Source organism: Rhinolophus hipposideros (genome assembly GCF_964194185.1).
Source record: "Rhinolophus hipposideros genome assembly, chromosome: 21".
Lineage (NCBI taxonomy): Eukaryota > Metazoa > Chordata > Mammalia > Chiroptera > Rhinolophidae > Rhinolophus > Rhinolophus hipposideros.
Window position 1 is genome coordinate 37,066,184 of NC_138067.1, and position 23,018 is coordinate 37,089,201.

The following is a 23,018-nucleotide window of genomic DNA, read 5'->3' on the forward strand; positions in this document are numbered from 1 at the left end:
TAAAGAACAAGGCAATTTAAATCTACTTTTTGAAAGTTATTACTTTTTTTTAATGGAATGGTTGGTGCCCTTCAATGCCTGGGCTAGTGTTGAATTTCACATTCAAATTTGCATTCTTTACACAGACAACTGCACTCGTTTCTTCATGAAATTGCTTGAGTTAAATTCGAATTGCAGGAGACGTTGCTGGATCCAACCCTGTCCCACATCGACTCCTCACGGAGGTCCCCTTTCCTGGGAGGCACAAGTCAACACTTTTGCAAAAAGTTTTGTCTACACCGTTTTCAACCTATTATAACACAGACATCTCCGTTTTCAACTTAAACGGCCCACACAACTCTAAGCTTGTATTTTAAACTGTTACAATTTTAACCATCGACTTAAAATAGGCGAGAACAGCCCAGCTTCAATGGACACGAAACGTTCAACGGACTCAAAACCAGGAGCACAGCAGCAACCTCAGAGCCAGACAGCAGGGAGCCCAGGCTCCGCTCCCTCGCTGCCCCGCCCCGCCCAGGCCGTCCGGCTCCCGATTTATTAGCCCCGCCCCAGGAACCGCCTCCTCCCGCCCAGCTCGGGCCCTGCCCGCCCTGCCGCGGTCTCTTTCCTGCTCTCGCCACCGTTCACCGCCCGCCCATCGCGCAAAGTGCTCCGCCCAGGCCCCCTTGCGCTCCATCTTTTCCCGGCGCCTTAGCACATTTTCCCGTAGACCCGGAAGCGCGTGTGGCCGAATGGCTGTCGCGGCGGCGTCCGTGACTTTCGGTCTTTGTGGTTTAAACGTGAGCGTCTCAGTCCGCACTCGTCCACACGGGAAGCTTGGCGGTCGCTAGGGAAGTTGAAATCCCCACACCCCTTGACATTTCCACACCCGCGCCCGGAACCGGTGAGTCACCGCCTTTGGTGAGAGGTCCGAGCCTGACCGCTTCTCTGCAGCCGCGAGTTGGGGCCCTTGCGTTTCCGGTGAAAATCTTTCTGAGGCCGCCTGGCCTGTGTCCTTCTGCTCTGGGACCATTAGACCACGCCTGCCGCGTTTTCGTGCTTAGAACCCTCCATTGGCCAGCCTTCCCGCCCTGCGCCATGTAAGACTTGGGAGATGGACTCAAACCCTTTGTGCCCCTCCCTCCGCTTCCCACTCGCTCCGCAGAGACCGGGATTCCGCCCTGGCCTGGGATTCCGCGGACGCCGTCGCTTCTGCGCTCCTGAGACCCCCTCCCTAGCTCCCCATTTAATAGGAGCCCCGATACCCGGGAAGCGTGTTGTGGCTGCTCGCGTCGGTGGGGGAAGAATTCACGGGACAGGTACAAACACTGAAGGCAGAGGCTGCCGGAAACCACTGCGTCAGTTTCATCTGCCTTTTTCCGTTTTTTCAGCAGGATGTAAATTGCTGTTGTCTGTAGTGGAATTTTGTATTCAGCTTGGTTTTGTCCGTTGGGGTGGGGGAGGCTTAAATTGGTGAAATTGGTTATTGCAACTGCATATGTGAATGTAGACTTAAGTGGGAGCCAAGGGTGGATCCCAGAGAGCAAAACCTCTGCCAAGTCACAGGGACTGCCTGGCGGAAGTAAACAGAACCATTGCAACTGCATAGCAAAGGTACCGGTACTGCAAACACTCATTAAGGTTTGCCAGAAAGGAGGCGACAAAAGAAAGAAAAGAAAGCTTTCAAAAAGTCCCAAGCTAAATTACACTTGTTAAGTCGAATCATACCAGAGCTCTAAATCTCAAAATATTAATAGAAGATAAGATGCCACCATTATAATCTGCCCCACTCCCCGCCCTCACCCCCCTCCATGCCTCCTCAATAAAGAAGACAAAAAAAAAAAAAACATGTAAGGGAAAAGGGAGGCGATCCAGAGTTATGACAGACAGCACAATCTGTCAAGGGACTTGGTCAGAACCTGACTAAGGGAGAGGGTCCCTTGGTCAGCAGAAGTGGGGAGAACAAAGGGCAGGCACTTTCGGTGAAGAGAGTAATTAGGGGAAAAAGAGGCCTGGGAGGCAAATGCTGCAACAGAAAGGGGGAATAGGGATGCAGAGTAGAGAGAGAAACAGCACTGAGAGCTTAGCCAGCTGGGGGTGCCAGTGAGCTCGGGCAGAGGCCTTGGAAGAGGAAAGAAGTATCCCCAACCAGGCAGGACACAGGGATGGGGGAAGAAAGAAGCAGAAAAGTATGGTGATGGAGAGCAATCAGAAGGAAGAGAGAGAAGTGCAACTGAAGGTGAAATAGGTCTCAAGAGTTTCTTGGGACAGGTGTAGGGAAAGGAATAGAGAAAAAGGAAGAAAGGGCAGGGGAGGAGAGGGGGAAACGGGAAAGGACAACAGTTGAGAGAAACAGGCAAGGGAGACATAAACAGATTGATAATCAGAAATACACGGTAGTGGAGGAAGAAGGGGAACCCAGGTCAGGAAGAGTGGAGAGTTGATCTGGTGGAGATGATTAAGGTGTGATATATTGCTTGTGGCTTTATATCTATTTAAATTAAAATTCACTCAGTGATACGGATAAAAATGAGAATTGCAAAACTTTCTAAGTCTTGTGCATTTTATAATTATTTGTATGAGCAAATTGCTTTCATTTGCTACCCTTATTAAGCTGTGTGGGAGAGACTTGTCTCTGTCACTTCTGGGTCTGTTCTCATTTCCTGGGATGGCATAAGTGAGGTGAACTGGGACAAAAAAATGACTCAGTCTGTCCGTACCTGCTGCGTTTTCAAGGATTATTTAAAAGGTTGTGTTCTTTTTTCCTTTTCAATGGATTTACTTGTTTCCTCGTACCTCTTTTCCATTTAATTCATTGTTTTTTTTAAGAAAGCATATTTAGTTAAATTCTAGTCTATTGGATTTCTGCTTTTTGTAAAGAATCATTGACTTCTGAAATAAACTTTGATGGCATCTCATAACCAGCTCTTACCATTCTTTTCTAAATATGAAGCAGTCTAAATTGTTTTTAAAACTTTGTAGAAGTCATTAGATTTTTAAAAATCCCAAATTGTTTTCCTGTTTAAATATATGGTGTCTAGTTTAGCTTGTAGGACGTGAGTCCAAAACATACAGTGAAGGTTTAAACTAAGAAAAACCCGTTGCCAGATTTGGTGAATCAGGTGGAGGAGGACACACCGTATCGTTTTTATTTGACAGAAATTGCCATACCAGAAGCAATTTGTGAAACAGTTTTGTCATGATAGAGGATGAAGTAAAGACACTCAGGAAGGAGACCTTCCAGAAGTGCTTCAGAAAGTGGCAAGAACTATGGGATAAGTGTGTTTGAAGCGAGGGGGAGTATTTCAAGGGGGATTGATGGCAATATGTGTTTTACCATAAGAGATATTTTTTGTTTAAACATTCACCATATTTTGTGAGAAAAACCTTGTAAGCTCTGCATTCTTTCTACTCCTTATCATATGCTGAAACATCCACTGGTACTTAGTAAACAATATTGTGATATGTCTGTGAGCACTTGGTACGAACACCTATGCGCTTAAACAGAACCTAGTTCAGTGACTTAATCTAATGTTCCTAAGCTATGAGTTCCCAGTCTACCACCTCACACTACTCCAAGATCTCTGGAGTGCTGAGTCTGGTATCTAGGCCAGTGCCACGGAAAACAGGAATCACGGTCAGCACCACCAGGGAACCAGTTAAAGAGGGCATTTAATGGGCCCTGCTGCAGACCTGCAGAACCATAACTTCCCAAGGGATCTGCACGCACATTAAAGCTTCAGAAGGAGTGCTGAGCCAAGTGGTTCCCATCTGGTTTCCTATTAGGATCATGTGAGGAGTTTTCAGAAATAACGGCATCACCTGCGCCCTGCCCCACAGAGGTGGTCAAGTGTGTGGGCGGAGCATCATTGTTTTAATTAAATGGTCCCCACTATTCTGAGGTGAGACCAGCCAGGATTAGCAGGAGGACTGGAGGACACATTTGTGAGAGTTGAGAGCAGGCTTTGGTCTGTTGGGTTTGGGAGGGGCAGGAGAGGACCCTCCATTCTCATTGCTGTAGTGAAATCTGTGCAAGTCTGTTGCAGCGGAGAGTATGGGAAGCAGAAAAAGAAAAAACAGTTTGGTGGAGCTCATTGTTCACGCATCACTCCTGCAGGACAGGAGACGGTGGCCTTTTCAGCATTTCAAGGCCCTTCTGCCTGTGGCTGTGAATGAAGCAGATGAAGGTGCTGCGCTGGTGCCTCTGAAGGCACGTTCTCGAGATGCAGATATGATTCCTCAACTTAACATCGCCTGAGAGAACGACTCAAAGGAGGTGGAGGGAGGACAAAATGGCTGCTTCTCAGGTAAACCTATCCCGGGTGACAGGCTGAGTCCACTTTTCCTCCTAAAATCCGTGGGTTTAGAACTGCAAAACTTTAATTCTCTTCTTCTGATGTTTCTGCTTAGCAAGCTTGTTTTCAACTACTTGTTTCTTTCCTCATCTAATGATGGTCATGGTTACCTCGTTAGAATAGTTCTCCTCTGTCCCAGTGCCTTCTCTCCATTTTCTCCATCCAGGATTTCTTCAGATAAATACCGAGAAGTGGAATTGCTGGTGCCTTGTCTCTTTTTATATCCTTTGTTTAAAGTCCTTTTTCTCTAATAAAAACATTGCTATCCCAGCTGTCTTGTTGTTTGTTTGTTTCTATTTCAATGAAATATCTTTTCCGTCCCTTTACTTTCAATGTGTGTGTCTTTTCATGTGGAGTAGGTCTATTGGAAGCTTTATATGTATGGGTCTTGTTTTCTTATCCATTCAGCTACCCTATTTCTATTGATTGAAGAAGTTAATTCTTTTACATTGAAAGTAATTAGTTATAGGTATGTAGTTGTTATCCTTTTATTATTCATTTATTTCATCTTTGTTCTCCCGTTTCTCCTCTTCTCTCTCCCTCTCCCACTCTGGCCCTGTAACATTTCTTGTAATACTGGTTTGGTGGTGATGAACTCCTTTGCCAAAGGAAGCTTTCTCTTGTCTGGAAACCTCTTTTTCTGTCCTTCAATCCTAAGGGATAGCTTTGCCTGTAGAGTAATCTTGGTTGTAGGTCCTTGCTTTTCTTCACTTTGAATATTCCATGCCAATCCCTACTGCCCTGCAAAGGTTCTGTTGAGAAATCAGCTGACAGTCTTATGGGAGCTCCCTTGAAGGTAACTGCTTTTCTCTTGCTGCTTGTAAGATTCTGTCTTTCACCTTTGGCATTTTGATTATGATAATGTATTGGTGTGGGCCTCTTTGGGTTCATCTTGTTTGGGACTGTCTGCATTTTCTGGGCTCGTATGTCTGTTTCCTTTTCCACGTTAGAGAAATTTTCCATCATTATTTCTTGAAATAGGTTTTCAATTTTTGTTCTCTCTCTTCTACTTCTGGTACCTCTAATGTGAATGTTGGTACTCTCGATGTTGTACCAGAGGCCCCTGAAACTATTCTCATTTTTTTGGATTCTTTTTTCTATTCTGGTTGGGTGGGTGTTTTTTGCTAACCTCACTTCTAATTGGCCAAGTCATTCCTCTGCTTCTTCTAGTCTACTGTTGATTCTCTCTAATGTATTCTTAATTTCAGTTATATTGTTCATTTCTGGCTGGTTCTTTTTAATATTTTCTATGTCCATTTTGAGGTTTCCTGTCTCTTTTTTAAAGTTCTCACTGAATTCATCTACTCTTCCCGTAAGTTCATTGAGCATCCTTGTCACCATTGTTTTGAACTTTTGTCTTGTACATAGCTTTTCTACTTTTTTTATTTTTCAGTTCTTTTTCTGGAGTTTCGTCCTGTGATTTCATCTGGATATATTTCTTTGTTTCCTTATTTTGGCTGTCTTGCTGTGTTTGTTTCTATGTATTAGGTGATCTGGTACGTCTCCTGGTGTTGGTAGAGTGGGCTCATGTAGGAGTTGTCCTCTTGGAACCAGTCACATAGTCTCTCTGGTCATCTGACCCTGGTGCTCTAAGTGTTTCCCTTGTGTGGATAGTTTGTGCTCCCCTATTGCTGAGTCTTGAATGCTCTGGCACATCAGTGGGAGGAATTGACCCTAAGGCTGTGTGGAATGGATGGAACTACACTAGGTGAGCTGTTGTGCAGGGGCTGACCCCATGGAATAGTTTTTACCTTAGTATGCCACTGGTGCCTGCTGAGTTGATGCTTTGGGTGTGTCATTTGTTCAGGTTGTTGGGTGGTGCTCGGGTGGGGTGTGAAGCTGGGCTCAGGGTGTTTTTGTTCTGTGGCCTTTTGGAAGGACCTCTGGTGCAGACCAATTACAGATGATTCCTGTGCTCAGCTCAGTGCCACGTGGTAAGAGCTGAAAAGTGATCTGCAGAAGGTTGCTGTTTGTGCTGGGCTTGGAGGTGCTTGGGAGGGGCTAAGCACAAACTGTCCGGCTGCCACTAGTGCTGGGCTTGGGGCCACTTAGGAGGAAATACAGGGCATACGAAGTGGACCTTTGAGAGAATTTAGGAAAGTCTGCAGCACAAGTTGTGACGGGGCCGTTTATATGGAAAAGCCACTGGAAGCCCCTTGGGTGGGCCAACAGGTAGGGTGGGGTGTGGTCTTGGAATCAACAGGGTGGGGTGAACTTATTAGCCCGGTTGATGGAGAGGCAGACTTGTCCCGTGTCCATGTCTTCGCGCTGTGTGGTTGGAAGAGGCTCAACCAAAGAGCAATAACAGTCTCAACCTAAGAACAATCGTGTCCATGTGCCCTCTGTATGGGGCAACGGCTCAACGAAGGAACAGTGGCACCTGGCAGATGCTCTTCTGACCTCACCTGAAGCTAGACATTTCGTTTCCTCCCTGTATGTCCCAGGCGCCTTTCAATCTGCTGCCGCAGTGCTCAGCTCAGCATGAGTGAGTCCATCAGTGAGTTAGTGCTCGCGCGGGCCGTTTAAGAGGACCGCCTGGGACTTCAGCAGGCCTCTGTCTCTCTCAGTCACAATCCCCACTGTTTTTCACAGCCAGAAGTTATGGGAATTTCTCTTCCCAGTACTGGGTTCCTGGGCTGTGAAGTCTGGTGTGAGGCTGGGACCCCTCTCTCCTCATGGGGTCCTCCACACTGAGGTATTCCTCCTGATTCTTAACCACCAGGTGTGTTTAAGGGACCAGCCCATTATACATCTCCTCCATTGTACCAGTTATGATGTGGCTTTTTTTTCATATCCTTAGTTGTGGTACTTCGGTTTCACCCGTTTTCACGGAGTTCTCAATGGTGTTGTTCTGTAGTTTAGTTGTAATTCTGTTGTCGTTGTAGGAGGAGGGAAGCACAGAGTTTTCGTACTCCACCATCTTGACCGCCATATATTAAAATTTCAAAAAAGATTGTGCTTGCTCTGCCTAGTATTCCACGAGACCTGTAAATTCCCTAAAATTGTTTTGGTTTAGCATCCTGTGTGAAAACGTCCCTATGTTTTCCTGCTCTGTGATATTTAAGAATGTGGTTCGTGGACTAGAGACGTTCGTATCACTATTTAAACGTGAGGCCTGAATCAGTATCTGCATTTTTACAGAATTTCCAGTCTATTGGTACGTACATTAAGATTTGAGAAGTAATTTACTCTTCTAACTCACCATGACTTCTCTACCTGAGATATAGACATCCTTTATCTTTTATGATACAAATAACAATACTCCCAACTAGATATACCTTAGTTAATGCCTTAATTTTTACAATTTATCTTTCAGAAAAATAAAGTTACTACAGTGGTTTAGTGCATCATATGTCATCCTCTTATCTCAGAGTTAGAAAATACATTAGTGAATATTACTGTCAAAAATTATCTAATTGGATATTTCAGGATCATCTCCTAGGTCAAATCCATTTCTCTGAAGTCTCTGTTCTCATGTTGGGTCACAGTATCAACTCTGTCTATAACCTCCCAGTAAATGTGTCTTGTTTCAGGAACTGTTGACCTTCAGGGATGTGTTCATAGAATTCTCTCAGGAGGAGTGGGAATGCCTGGACCCGGCTCAGCGGAAACTGTACATGGATGTGATGTTGGAGAGCTATAGGAACATGGTCTCCCTGGGTGAGGATGATTTTCTTCCAGAGGTCCTACTCCACCAAAACAGTTGTATTTCCTTCATCAGTAGAATGTCTCCTGGGAGCTTGTGCTGTGTATGATAGAATTCCAGAGCCTTGCTATCAAGGAACAAATTGCGGGTTTGGTGGTGTAGGAAAGAAAGGCTTCCTGAAGTACTTCGAAGTAGAACTCAGGATCTGAACTACTTTAAATGTTTTGTAGTATAGTAATGGTGCTATCAGAAAACAATGTTGTGGGAAATAATTTTCTGGAATATTCTACTATTCTACAGCGTCCTCCTTTCTCATTTGAGCACAATACTGGATTGGAAATTGGAAAATCTCCATCACCAGACATGTTCCTTTTTCTGATCAACAGGACGTGCAGTCTTTAAACAAGACCTGGTCACCTTTTTAGAGGAAATGAAGAAGCACTGGAATTTGAAGAGAAAAAAGGCACTATCTATCCTCCCAGGTATGTGGGAATGAAGGAAGCGCACGACGACAGGTGACAGGTTCCGAAAGTCACAAAGGAAAACAGACCGTAGATTATGGTTTGAGAAGACCTTCGATGAAAATGAGTTTTGAGAATGCCAGGTTTATTTCTGTTGTTCTGTCTTCTAAGGATTTTCCTTTTGCTCGTATCACATTGGCACTGAAAGGCAAAGTCTTCCCCTTTGACTCTGTGGGCCAGCATGATGCAGATACTCTTCCATTGCTTTGCAGATCTGGGAATGTCTGTGTAAATTGCTGAGGAAATCTCTGAAGCCATAGTTTAAGTTCCGATTTTTTATCATTTTGAGTTTTGATGGACGTGTTGGAAATACTGGAAGTTGGTTCAGAAATCCCAGGAACACTGGGGACGAATGTCATATGTTCTGCTGTATAATTTCTAATCCTATAGAGGCTTCAATCTTGACCTTACAAAGCACAGACTCAGTAATGTCATCATAGCGCAATGCACCTTGCTTAAATGAGAAAATCTAATTCTCTGTTTCACTTCAAAATGTCCTTTTCGTTTGTGTGAAGTAGCATTAGTAATTTGAAGTCTGTATGCTTGAATTCCTTAATGTTGTAACAATTTCACGCTTTTTTGCCTCACAGGATTATTTTTCTTTATTAAAATTTTGAGGTGACATTGGTTAATAAACTTGCATAGTTTTCCAATGTAGAATTCTGTAATACATAATCTATGTATTGCACCGTATGTTCCCATCCAGAGTCAGTTCTCCTTCCATCACCATATATTTGACCCCATTTTCCCTCTTCTAACACCCCCTTCCTCTCCCTCTGGAAACCACTAAACTATTGTCTGTGTCCATGAGTTTTTATTTGTTTGTTTGTTGCTTTCAGTTGTATATCCCACATGAATCAAGTCATATTGTTCTTCACTTTTTTCTCTCTAAGTTCTTTCCTTTAGCATGATGATCTCAAGATCTATACATGTTTCCGCAAATGGCAGTATTTCTCTGGCTGAGTAGTATTCCATTGTGAATATGTACCACGTCTTTCTTTTTTCTTTCCAGAACACAAACCACGTTTATTACATGGACTAAGCTAGGAGGGAGGATGATTTATTTCCATTTCCGGGCCTTGATTTTCTCAGATAGAACTCCAGCTCCTTGCCCTCTAGCAAATAGCCATCTGCTCGGCCACGGTCTTGAAACAATGCATGTAAGAAGCTTGCCCTGCTGGAACTGCTCCTCTATAAGACTGCTGATGTTGGCATTCTTTTTTCTTTCATCATATTTCTTCTGAATTTTATTTCTTCATTTTTTGTTTAAAATCTCTTCCTCCTCAGGAGTCAGTGTAGCTCCCTTGCGGCCCAGGTGTAGTGCATTGTGGACTCGTGACACTGTCGGTACAGTGTGCTGTCAGTGAGCACTATACAGTTCTTGATGAGGGTCTTGGTGCAGACAAGTTCGTTGTTGGATGCGTTGTAGACAATGTCAGTAATCTTTTTTTTTCGTATGTACAACACGCAGATCCCCAGGAGAAGTTCCTCTCATCCATCCTCAATGTACCTCTTTGCTTCCACACACATGGACTGTGTGTATGTGGCGGGGACCTATCTTAGTGTTGGCAGCAGGGTGTCCCAGCTCATATTTTTGCTTCTTGTAGTAAGGCTTTTTCTGGTCCCAGGTCTGAGGCGCTTGGGCCAGTTGTTTCTAGAGATGTGCACGTCTCGGTGCCAATTGTAAAGAGTCCACATCTTCTTTATCCAGTCATGTATTGAAGGACACTTTGGTTGTTTCCATGTCTTGGCCATTATGAATAATGCTGCAGTGAACATAGGGGTACGTATATCTTTATGGATAAATGTTTTGAGAGTTTGGGGGTCGATACCCAGAAGAGGGATTTTTGGGTTGTATGGTGATTCTGTTTTGAATTTTTTAGGAATCTCTGTACTGTTTTCTGTAGGGGCTGTACCAATTTACATTCCCATCAACAGTGTATGAGTGTATTTCTTGGCCATTTGTGTTTCTTTGGAGATGTGTCTGTTCAGGTCCTCTGCCCATTTTTTAATTGGATTTTTTTGTTGTCAAGTTGTATCAGTTCTTTATATATTTTGGATATTAGCCCCATATCGGAGGCATTGTTTACAAATATCTTCTCCAATAAAATTGGTTGCCTCTGTTTGGTTGATGGTTTCTTTTGCTGTGTAGAAGGTTTTTTTAGCTTGTTATTGTGCCATTCATTTACTTGTGCCTTTACTTCCCTTGGCTTTGAAGTCAAATTCATAAAATCTTCTCTGAACCCAAGGTCCATATATTTAGTATCTATGCTTTCTTTTATACAATTGATATTTTTATGTCTTACTGTTAGGTCTGTGATCCATTTTGAATTAATTTTGTTAGATGGTGACAGAAAGCACTCTCGTTTCATTCTTTTGCATGTGGCTTTCCAATTTTCCCAGCACCTTTTCTTCCATTGTATGTTTTTGGCTCCTTTGTTGAAAATTGTCTGCCCCTATATATGTGGGTTTGTGTCGGAGTTTTCAATTCCATTCCAGTAGTCTTGTGTGTTTTTGTGCCAATACCATGCTTTTTTTATTACGCTTTGCATTGTAAATTGAAGTCAGGAGTGTGATACCTATAATCTTGTCCTTTTTTCTCTTAGGCTTGCTTTGTCCAATTGGGGTCTCTTGTGATACCATAGAAATATGATGATTTTTTGTGTAGTGTTTCTTGAAAAAACGCCATTGAGAGTTTGTTAGGGATGGTGTTTAATCTGTATATTACTTTTGATAATATGGCCGTATTAAGTATATTGATTCTTGCAATCCGTGAACACAGAATATCTATATCCTGTGTCTTCTTCATTTTATTTATTTATTTAATTTTTACAGTAAAGAATTTTTATACATAGAATTAACCAGATTGATTCAGTTTAGATGATCCCCATTTTTTGCCAACATTCAAAACATCATAGTCATGAGCCAGTCGAACATATGCCTTCTCTCCATCAGGCCTGATCAGGCTGTTTGTTTGACCTCGGCCATGTCAATGTCATAGAGCTTCTCACAGTCAATTTCATCAACTTTTTAAAAAAATTCCCTTTTTTTTTCATCACCTGAAAGAACTTTAGAAACAATGTCCTCACTTTACTGAGTAGCTATAAATGGCTGACGCACCATTTCCAACACTAGATTATAGCATCGTGGTATGATTTCAGTATCAAAGTAAAATTACTTAAATTTGGTATGTGTCTTTAGTCCTTCTTATAAACCCTCAGTTTATAAGAAGCTGGTTCTCTTGCTGAAAAGGCAAGTATGCATTAAACTTTTGGATTCCATTTTGGTTTTCCCTAAGCACAATGTTACTAAAAAGAAATGGATTTCACTGAAATGTGACCAATTGCATTTCCTAATTCCAATTAGTAGCTCTACAACAGGTGTGACACAGGGTTAGACCTGAAGAGGACTGCAGGCTTGTTCCCAAAGTGGCATGGGCATGAGTTCACACACGTGTGTATTCAGCCTATGCTGAGGCTGTTGACTGTCTTGAGGGTACCAGGTGGAAATTTACCAGGCAGATAGCAGGGAAGTGCACACAAGGACCACTCATCAAAAAGAGACCTATGTTTCCTGTATATCTGTCATAAAGATCTTAAAATAAAATATTTACAAACATGTAAAATCTGAGAAACACACAACTCATTTTTATATGTTGCTATTTTATCTGCATTTTGGTACATTTCTTTGGATTTGTGAGTGTTTGTCAATGTGGATTCTTTAGGGTTTTCTAATATAAAATTCTGTCATCTGTCAACAGATATTTTACTTTTTGTATGTGGTTATAATTAGGGTTACTTACAATATTTATATACATATAAATATATACATATATTTATATATAGTTATAATACTATATTTTCGTCTCTGTCGATTGCTAAAACTTTACTGATTACCTTATCTATCCCTGTATGGAATTACATTAATTATTGCTGTCATGTTGTATCTTTTATGTGGTGTATATGATAACATTGATATAAGATTTTATTGCTTTTATTTTTTTAAATTCTGTAGGAGAAATAAAAGTGATCTGTGTTTATTATACTACAGGTTTCTATATTTGTGTACACATTTGTATTTTGTAGAGAGCTTTATATTGTCGTGGTTTTGTTTATTTAGAATCCTTTTGTTTCCTCTGCAAAGACTTTTGTTATCATTTTTCTAAGGGCAGGTGTAATAATGAGAAACTTTTTGGGGTTTTTCATCTGGAAAAGTCTTTATTTCTCCATTGTTGAAAGACAGTTTTGCCACAGATAGTATTGTTGGTTGATAGTTTTATTTTTAAGCCCTTTTAATATTTTATTTGATAGTCTTCTGCCTATAAGTTTTCTGCAGAGAAACTCAATGATAATCTTAGAGCAGCTGCCTTTCACATGACAAGTTGCTTTTCCTTTGTTGCTTTCAAAATTTAGTTTCTGTCTGTGATTCACGAATGTTTGATTATCATGTATATGTTGGTATTTTTACATTCATCCTACTTAGAATTCAGTGATCTGCTTCAATTTGTATGTCTGTTTCTTTCTTCAAATGTGGGAATTTTCAGCGATCTTTCATATAAGCTATCTCCCCTTTTTCACTCTCCTTTTCTTATAGGTCCATTAATGTGTATATTGGTCCTCTTGATATCCTATGAGTCCCTTAGGCTGTATTCACTTTTTGACATTTCTTTGCTTCCTTAAATGCACTATTTAAAATAGTTTTCAAATTGTCTGACCCTTTATTCTGTTTGATCAAGTCTGTTGGTGATTCTTTGTATTTTAAAACACAGGCATTGTGTTCCCCAGCTCCCAATTTTTGTGGTTCTTTTTCTGTACTTTCTGTCTCTTTGCAGTTTCATTTTCGTCATGCCCAGTGTTTCTTACATTTAGTTGTCTGTGGTCTTCTCTCTTCCCCAATTGAGCTCCTTTAAGATGTTTATTTTGAAAGCTATATCAGGTAATTAATAGGTGTTTATTAGGGTCACTTTTGGAGATTTATTTTATTCCTCTGTACAATGTTTTTCTGTTTCTTTGTATACCTTGTGACCTGGTTTTGTGATTATGGCGTTTAAGAAACAGTTATAGTTCCCAGGCTTTATGAACTTTCTTTATATCGGAGAACACAAATCAGTATCAGCTGTGCTTGAAATTTTAAGGGGTCCCAAACCTCTGCTGCGGATGTTTGTTCTCTGTGTTTTCTGTATATAATTTTCCAGTTTTAAATGTTCAGTTTCTTCTTTAGAGCCCGTGATATTTTTTTTTTTTTTAATTGGGAAAGGGGAACAGGACTTTATTGAAGAACAGTCTGTACTCCCGGGACTCCTTTCCAAATCAAGTTGTTGTCCTTTCAATCTTAGTTGTGGAGGGTGCTGTTCAGCTTCAAGTTGTTGTTCATTCAGTCTTAGTTGTGGAGGGTGCAGCCCAGCTTTAGGTCCAGTTCCCGTTGCTAGCTGCAGGGGGCACAGCCCACCATCCCTTGCGGGAGTAGAGGAGTCGAATTGGCCACCTCGTGGTTGAGAGTCCACGCTCCAACCAACTGAGCCATCTGGCACTGGCCCATGTGGGAATCGAACCTGCAGCCTTTAGGCATTAAGAGCATGGAGCTCCAACCGTGTGAGCCACCGCGCCGGCCCCCGTGATATTTTTTTATCCCTGGTGTACGTCCTCACTACAGCAGTTGCGCTGGTGTTTGAGCAAACACTAATTTTTTTTTCTTAGCCCGAATGCATTCACAGTGTACTACCATTTCCTTAGCAGTCTTTGTCATACAAAACAGAAACAAGTCCCTCAGGCAGCTGCAAAAAAATCAGATCATCAGATACAAAATGGACTCCTTTATTTCTCTCAAGAGAAGAAACTGGGATTTGAGAGTTTTCCCACAATCATTTTATAGGGCGAGAAAATGTAAGCAATTTTTCTTCCCTCATTGATGTGACTCTTTCTCACTTTGTGCTTTTCTGGGGTGGTGTGATTTCTGATCTGGCTTCTGGTGTACTTGAAAAGGCATTGGGTCAGTAATTCTTGGTAATTGTGGCAGTAATTGTTCACATCTCCATGGAAGAGTGAACTTTTGGTGCTTCCTTCTGCCACCTTGCTTAAGTCCTCTGATCAGTATTAATTCTGTACGTTAGAATTTAAAGTATATTCATGTGAGTGTAGTAAGTATGATAATTTGTTATGTTTCAGCTATATCTTCTCAAGAAACCCAGGATTTGTTGTCAGAGCCAGTCATAGAAGATTCATTCCACAAAATGCTCCTGGTAAGATTTGAAAAGTGTCGCAGCCTTGGGAATTTACACTTAAGAAAGGCTGGGAATGTGAGGAGGAGTGTGAAGGGGAAAAAGGCTGTTATGATAGACAGAACCAAACTGGGGTAAGTACTCTTAATGAAATCCTTGTCAAGACATCCAGGGTATAAAACATATTGGGGAAACTCCCACTTTAAGTCATTTACATTTGTAGAACATGGTGTATTGGAACATAAAGACTGAAAACAATTTTTTAAAAGCACGTATTCTCTGAAAGGAGTACTTCATAATGGAAATTATCATTTGAATCTTTTAATATATTGGGTGTGTAAGAAACACGCAGAGCTCCCAGGCTTTAAGAATGCAAATAATCAGCTGTGCGGGAAATTCTTAGGCCTGCCAAACCTGTCAGGGGCTGTGTATTGGATTAAACATTTGATGTGGCATTTCTTACAATAACATTTAAAAGTAAGAAATTCCAAATGTGATGAATTTGAAAATCCCTTAACCAAGGATTCCTTATTCCATAGAGACATAATTTCTTCTTATTTCACAGTCTCAAATTTTATAAACTTGGTCTATATACAACCGTCATGGTTCAGTAAGTATCAGATTGTTTAGTAGGGAGCAACTTTAGGTATTTAATTAAATGAGAGCTCTCATTGAACGCTTTTTCTATTTTCATTCATTACCAGAGTACATATAATGGAGAGTTAAGTTTTCAGTGCCCTGAATCTTGGGAAAACGTTAACCACAGGTCAAATCCTGATAACTGTCACAGAACTGAGTTTCCACAGAACCATTATAAATGCCAGACAGCCTTCAATGAAAGCTCAAATATTATACGTCAGAATGTTCAAACTGTAGAGATGACAGGCAAATGCAGTGAACTGACCAAATCTTTGAACAGAACTTTAAATCTTCAGAATATTCATACTGGAGAGGAACCTTATAAATATAATCAGTGTGGAAGAGTGTTTAGTCAATTATCTAACCAACATACCCATAAGAGATTTCATACTGGAGAGAAGCCTCATAAATGTAGACAATGTGGGAAAGCCTATAAGTGGCGTTCACATCTTGCTCAACATCAGAGAATTCATACTGGAGAGAAGCCTTACAAATGTAGAGAATGTAGCAAAGCCTTTAACCATTCTTCAAGCTTCATTGAACATCAGAGAATTCATACTGGAGACAACCCTTACAAATGTAGTGAATGTGGCAAAGCCTTTAAGCAGCATTCCTCTCTTATTCAACATCAGAGAGTTCATACTGGAGAGAAGCCTTACAAATGTAGAGAATGTGGCAAAGCCTTTAAACAGCATTCATATTTAACTGTACATCAGAGAATTCATACTGGTGAGAAACCTTATAAGTGTATGGAGTGTGGTAAAGACTTTAACTCCTCTTCAAGCCTTACTCGACATCAGAGAATTCATACTGGAGAGAAGCCTTACACATGTAGAGAATGTGGCAAAGCCTTTAAACTCTGTGCAAGCCTTACTCTACATCAGAGAATTCATACTGGTGAGAAACCTTATAAGTGTATGGAGTGTGGTAAAGACTTTAACTCCTCTTCAAGCCTTACTCGACATCAGAGAATTCATACTGGAGAGAAGCCTTACACATGTAGAGAATGTGGCAAAGCCTTTAAACTCTGTGCAAGCCTTACTCTACATCAGAGAATTCATACTGGTGAGAAACCTTACAAGTGTATGGAGTGTGGTAAAGACTTTAACCAGTCTTCAGGCCTTACTGAACATCAGAGAATTCATACTGGAGAGAAGCCTTATAAATGTAGAGAATGTGGCAAAGCCTTTATCTCGAACTCTGCACTCACTCAACATCAGAGAATTCATACTGGAGAGAAGCCTTACAAATGTACAGAATGTGGCAAAGCCTTTATCTCGAACTCTGCACTCACTCAACATCAGAGAATTCATACTGGAGAGAAGCCTTACAAATGTAGAGAATGTGGCAAATCCTTTAAACACTGTTCAACCCTTACTCGACATCTGAGAATTCATACTGGAGAGAAGCCTTACAAATGTAGAGAATGTGGCAAAGCCTTTACCAATTGTTCAAGCCTTACTCACCATCAGAGAATTCATACTGGAGAGAAGCCTTACAAATGTAGAGAATGTGGCAAAGCCTATAAGGAGCATTCCACTCTTATTCAACATCAGAGAATTCATACTGGAGAGAAGCCTTACAAATGTAGAGAATGTGGCAAAGCCTTTAGACGTTGTTCAAGCCTTACTCCACATCAGAGAATTCATACTGGAGAGAAGCCTTACAAATGTAGAGAATGTGGCAAAGCCTTTAAGCAGCATTCCCCTCTTATTCGACATCAGAGAATTCATACTGGAGAGAAGCCTTTTAAATGTAGAGAATGTGGCAAAGCCTTTAGACATTGTTCAAGCCTTACTCAACATCAGAGAATTCATACTGGTGAGAAAACTTACAAGTGTAGGGAGTGTGGTAAAGACTTTAAGCACTCTTCAAGCCTTACTAAACATCAGAGAATTCATACTGGAGAGAAGCCTTATAAATGTAGAGAATGTGGCAAAGCCTTTAAACACCGTTCAAGCCTTCCTCGACATCAGAGAATTCACACTGGAGAGAAGCCTTACAAATGTAGAGAATGTGGCAAAGCCTTCAAGGAGCATTCCCCTCTTATTCAACATCAGAGAATTCATACTGTAGAGAAGCCTTACAAATGTAGAGAATGTTTCAAAGCCTTTAGACATTGTTCAAGCCTTACTCAACATCAGAGAATTCATACTGGAGAGAAACCTTACAAGTGTATGGAGTGTGGTAAAGACTTTAACCGCTCTTCAAGCCTTACTGAACATCAGAGAATTCATACTGGAGAGAAGCCTTACAAATGTAGAGAATGTGGCAAAGCCTTTAAACGCTGTTCAAGCCTTACTCGACATCAGAGAATTCATTCTGGAGAGAAGCCTTACAAATGTAGAGAATATGGCAAAGCCTTTAAGGAGCATTCCCATCTTATTGGACATCAGAGAATTCATACTGGAGAGAAGCCTTACAATTGTAGAGAATGTGGCAAAGCCTTTAGCCATTGTTCAAGCCTTACTCAACATCAGAGAATTCATACTAGAGAGAGGCCTTACAAATGTAGAGAATGTGCCAAAGCCTTTAAGTGGAGTTTATATCTTACCCTACATCGGAGAATTCATACTGGAGAGAAGCCTTACAAATGTAGAGAAAGTGGGAAATAAGTGGAGTTCACATCTTATTCTACATCAGAGAATTCATACTGGAGAGAGAAGCCTTACATATGTAGAGAATGTGGCAAAGCCTTTATTATTAGTTTTTTTTAATTTTATTTCATTTTAAAAATAAATTTTCCTTCCCCCTCCCCCCCAATAAACCTCTGGTAACCGCTAAACTATTGTCTGTGTCTATCAGTTTTTGCTTGTCATTTGTTTGTCTTGTTCTTTGTTGTTTTTGGTTTATATACCACATATCAGTGAAATCATAACGTTCTCTGCTTTTTCTGTCTGACTTATTTCGCTTAGAATTATACTCTCAAGATTCATCCATGTTGTCAGAAATGTTCCTATATCTTTTCTTACCACCGAATAGTATTCCATAGTGTATATATACCACAACGTCTTTATTCCTCTATCGAAGGACATTTTGGTTCTTTCCATGTCTTGGCCACTGTAAACAAAACTGTAATGAACATTGGAGCACACGTGTCTTTATGTATAAAAGTTTTCAATTTCTTTGGGTACATACCCAGGAGAGGGATTGCTGGCTTTTTTGGAAAGGTGTAAAATATGATCAATACATACGGAACTGCAAAGGGTCCTGAATAGTAAAGACAATATTGAAAAAGATGGGAAAGATACAAAATAGATAAATCCATCAATACAATGCAGACTGGCAGTTTCTAGGGACTGAAGACGGAAGGAATTGTGAAGAAACTGCTTAAGTGGTAATGGATGGTAATTTGGATTGATGAAAATGTTGTGGAACTACTTGTATATAAAGGTGGTAGTTGCATAACTGGTTAATGCCATAATGCCACTGAACTGTTCACTTTCAAATGGTTAGTTTTATGTTAATTCCACTTTAATAAAATGTTTTTTAAATAACTAACAGTCTAAGTGATTAATTTCACAACAAATTTTAAAATAGATATTTGTCAGTTGTGATATGTAAAAATTTTGAGGCTAAATCTTTTTATACTATATAAAAAAATAGTGTCTCTTTTGCTGGCCTCCTCTAATTATTAGAAATTGTATCAATGGATCTCTTAATACAATCCTTCACCTGAAACAGACATGGTGTCTAGCTCTCTTCCAGTAATTATGAATCAAAAGCACAGGAGTTGAACAAGGAAATCAGAAATTTCAAAGTTTTGCACCGACTTTTTGGGGCTTTTCAACTTCTAGAACACTTACTAACCTAGCATGAAGTGGGAACACCATCTGAAGAAAGGGGAAGTTTGAAATCCAGATACTGCATTATAAAGCTTTTCATTTCTGAATCAACATGGCTTCAAATTAGTCAAGCAAGGCAGGGGTTCCCAAGAGACTCACAAGAGAAAATGCAAAGGTACACGTCGGCAGATCCCAATTTCTAGAGAAAACTATCCTCACGCAGGGAGAGCAAGTTCCTATAGTTCTGTGACATCACGTCCATGTACAATTTCTGCTCATCTGGATCCAGGCATTCCCACTCCTCCTGAGAGAATTCTGTGGCCACATCCCTGAAGGTCAACAGTCCCTGAAAAGAAACACATTTTACCAAGAACCGATCAGGAGAGTACTTATCTCCACACAAAATGACAGAAAGAGGAAAGTGTAAGGGTCAATCAGGTAGAAATGAGTGGTTTTAGATAGAACCACAAAAGTTAATTTTGAGCAAGTCATATATATCCTTAATTTTGCTTTATTACACTTTTGTAACAGTATGATATCGCTAAGTTACTGATGATTTTACAATTTTGTGCAAGATGAAAGAAACATACAAACTTAAAACTTCAACAAAAGGTTTATATACAAGTACTAGATATTATACACCAAATGATAGCTAATTTCTAGATGAATTAAAGTATAACATCTTCAGGAAGGCTGAAATCCACAGTAGCTTTAATAAAGGTGAGAACTAAAGAAATGGCATGCTACTTACAGTAAAAACTAAAAGCTTGGGATACTTCCCATATGATAAGCATTACTCTGAATGCTTTAGAAAGATTAACTCATACAACAACACAGCAACCCGTCAGATTTCTTCCCACCTTACAAAGGACCCCACTTTGTCACAGAGACTGGCCTTAGGTCAAACAGTTAATAAATGGTAGAGCTGCACCTGAACCACGTGGTTCAGCTTTAAAACGGAACCTACAGTATCACACAGTTAAGTAACAGACAATATTAAAAGTATGTTGACAAAGTTGTTTCCTAACTGAGAAAACCTGAAACTTCAAGGGTGAAAACATGCAACCGACTGAAAGGTCAATATATATAAAGGCTTATACACGTATACACAAAATGACTTACTAGTCTTATTCCTGTTAGCTCATTAACATGGTAGTGTAGAAAAAAGTTGAAGGCCATGGAAAACGTGAGACATACTTTCAAAGGTTACAGCAACTTATTTATGAAATGATGAGTTTTATATACACCACGGGCTCCTGCTCACATACATGAGTGTGCACACAACATACACAATGATATGAACTGAAAGTAAAGTAGTAGTCTTCAAGTGACGTGTTTTTGGATAAATCTTCATTATCATCTGTCACTCATGCATTTTTCATACACTGAACGTATATAAATTGTAGCTAATGTAAATAAGATTGTCAACATTCTATATTAACCTAGTTACAAAAAAAAAGATCTGCATAAAATGAAAAATATATATAACACATTTAACTTCAATCTTCATTAAATTCATATATGTAAAAATATGAGACATATCTAGAGACTGAGGTAAGGCCCTGGGGTGAATGCAAACAAATGCGTCAGGAGGACACTTCAGAGTGAGAGATTATCAAGTCCAAATGCTATTTCAGGACAGAGACAACAGAACAGTATGAATGAAAATATAACTTCACCTGAGAAAGAATCATGTCTGGACTCATTGTTCTCTACGTCCTCCACTGTGCTTCTTCCCCAGACAAGATGAGTCTTGAGACATCAGTTCTGAATGTGGAAAATATGCTACTTAATCTTTCGAGTCAACATACCCGTTTCTGTGCCTCAAGCACATATACAGGGAAGACCTCAAAATGTAGAAAATATGGTCCTGTGTTGCCTGCTGCCACAGGATGGATTCAGGCACAGAAACTACTACACAGAAATCAACAAGGGATGTTTGTAACCCCTTTTTTCACAGCTAGCTCGCTCGCCTCCTGGGGAAGCCCTCACACAAACTGCAGCTGTGGGGATCTGGGCTGGAATTACCCTCTCCTCAAGTCACAGACCTATCCTGGCTGAACCCCACTGCAGAGGGCAACCTCCTCCCCCTCACCCACCCCAGCATTTGGGGCTAGATTCAGTTCTTAGGAATGGATGAGCTAGAACCTTGGCTGTAGATTGGGACCACCTGTGGTGGCACTTTAAACACCACTGAGGCTGGGCCTCATTTAGCCTTGACCATAAGAAGGGAAGTTCTGGGGATTGGGCACAACAGGCATCTACAAACGTCTCAGCAATCCAACATGAAGACAGGACTGAGCACCAACCACTCAGAGGAGGCAATCCCAGGACACCTCCCACCTGTGGCCCGGCTCACTCCTGGGGCCCTGCCCCCAGTATCCCAACAATGGAAGGGAGAGGAGCAGAGAAACATGAACAGCAGGCAATACAGGTCAGAGCTGAGAGGAGTATGCATGGAATGCTGAAGGGGTGTCAGAGAAGGCCACACTGAGAAGGGGGTGTGAGAGCAGAACAAAGGCCTGGGGAAGAATTCACCATGTTCATTTCAGGAGACAGAGTTCTAGGCAGAGGGGCTGTGGTGGGAAAGTCCTGACATACTATTGACCCTGGACCCCTGAGCAAAGATATTTGTGTGGCTCAATCCCAGGGAGGAAGGACGGGACAAGCAGGCGAGGCGGTCACAGAGGTACAGGGGAGCAAGATCAGGAATGGACATGGTGTTCAGTTTTTTCCACCACCCAAGTGATTTTGGAAATCGTGTATCCCCTCACCCGTATTAATATCTAAGTCTTTTAAAAATTTACCTTAAATAAAGCATGTAGAAACAATATAATAATCTGTATTGTAAAACATGCCGAGATGGTCACAGAGGTCACAGGAAGTATGACATTTCTCTTAGGTGGAATTTGGAGAACTGCAGGTCGACACAATTAGGGAGTTCCGGAGAGCAGGTTTGGACATTTTAAGGTGGAGGTGCCTATTAGATGTCAGGAATATAGGGGACTGTTAGCATAATTCTGGAGTTCAGGGGTGACGAATGAGCTGGAGATGGGAAATTGGAAGATGGCAAGGGGTTTGAAGACATGAGACAGGATGATATGGAAAGTCACTGGGTATAGACAGAGAAGAGAAGGGGTCTGAGGGAGGAGAGAAGTAAACTGAGACAGATAAATGATAATGATTTTTCAATAGTGGGATATCTTGAAAACCATGGGAAAAAGTGTTTCAAGGAACAGGGAGTGACCAATTGTTCCACATGCTGTTGGTAGGATGAGGCCTGTGAATAGAAACGGCAGGACATGACAGCCACTGACGAGGAGAGATCAGTAGCATGGCACATGGGAAAACGACTCGATAGGGTTCAAGCAACAATTGGAGACACTGTGCCCTACCTTTTTCCTTTTCCTTTTCATCACTGTTGTTGGGCTGGAACCTATTTACAAGGTCTAATCAAAAAATACGGTGAATGTTTAAGTTTTAAAAAATGTATTACAGTAAAAGACACATTGCTGTTAATCTCCCTCAAAATACTCCCCCTCACTTCAAAAACACTTATTCCATCATTCTTCCCACTTGCTGAAGCAGTTCTGGAAGTCCTTTTTCCTGAATGTCTGTAGTTGTGCTCTCATGGCTGCCTCGATGTCCTGAATCAATTCAAAACATTTACCTTTCAAGGTCTTCATGTTTGACATTGGGGAAGAGCCACAGGTGCCAGAACCAGCATATAAGGTAGATGAGGACCACCGTAATGTTTTTATTTGACAGAAGTGGCCATACCAGAAGTAATGTGTAACATAAAGCATTGTCATGATGGAGGATGAAACCATTTGCCCATGTCTCAAACTGTTTTCTATGCACATCGTTTCTTAAACG

General features: G+C 40.9%; 1 protein-coding gene and 1 pseudogene across 2 annotated transcripts; one reads left to right on the plus strand and one right to left on the minus strand.

Moving 5' to 3' along the window:
• Positions 1 to 829: 829 nt before the first annotated feature.
• On the plus strand, positions 830 to 17,972 carry LOC308489866 (zinc finger protein 732-like; the record flags this gene model as incomplete). The annotated part of the gene is made up of 7 exons (XM_081031495.1): positions 830 to 883; positions 4,097 to 4,286; positions 7,868 to 7,994; positions 8,367 to 8,462; positions 14,666 to 14,739; positions 15,423 to 15,793; positions 17,789 to 17,972. Exons 2-7 carry the CDS (start codon positions 4,272 to 4,274, stop codon positions 17,970 to 17,972), a joined length of 867 nt encoding a protein of 288 aa, XP_080887621.1. The 5' UTR covers positions 830 to 883; positions 4,097 to 4,271.
• On the minus strand, positions 9,540 to 14,024 carry LOC308489574 (small ribosomal subunit protein eS8-like; annotated as a pseudogene). The gene is made up of 2 exons: positions 13,950 to 14,024; positions 9,540 to 10,155 (listed from the first exon to the last, which is right to left on the minus strand). The product of its transcript is annotated as a small ribosomal subunit protein eS8-like (transcript).
• Positions 17,973 to 23,018: the final 5,046 nt, after the last annotated feature.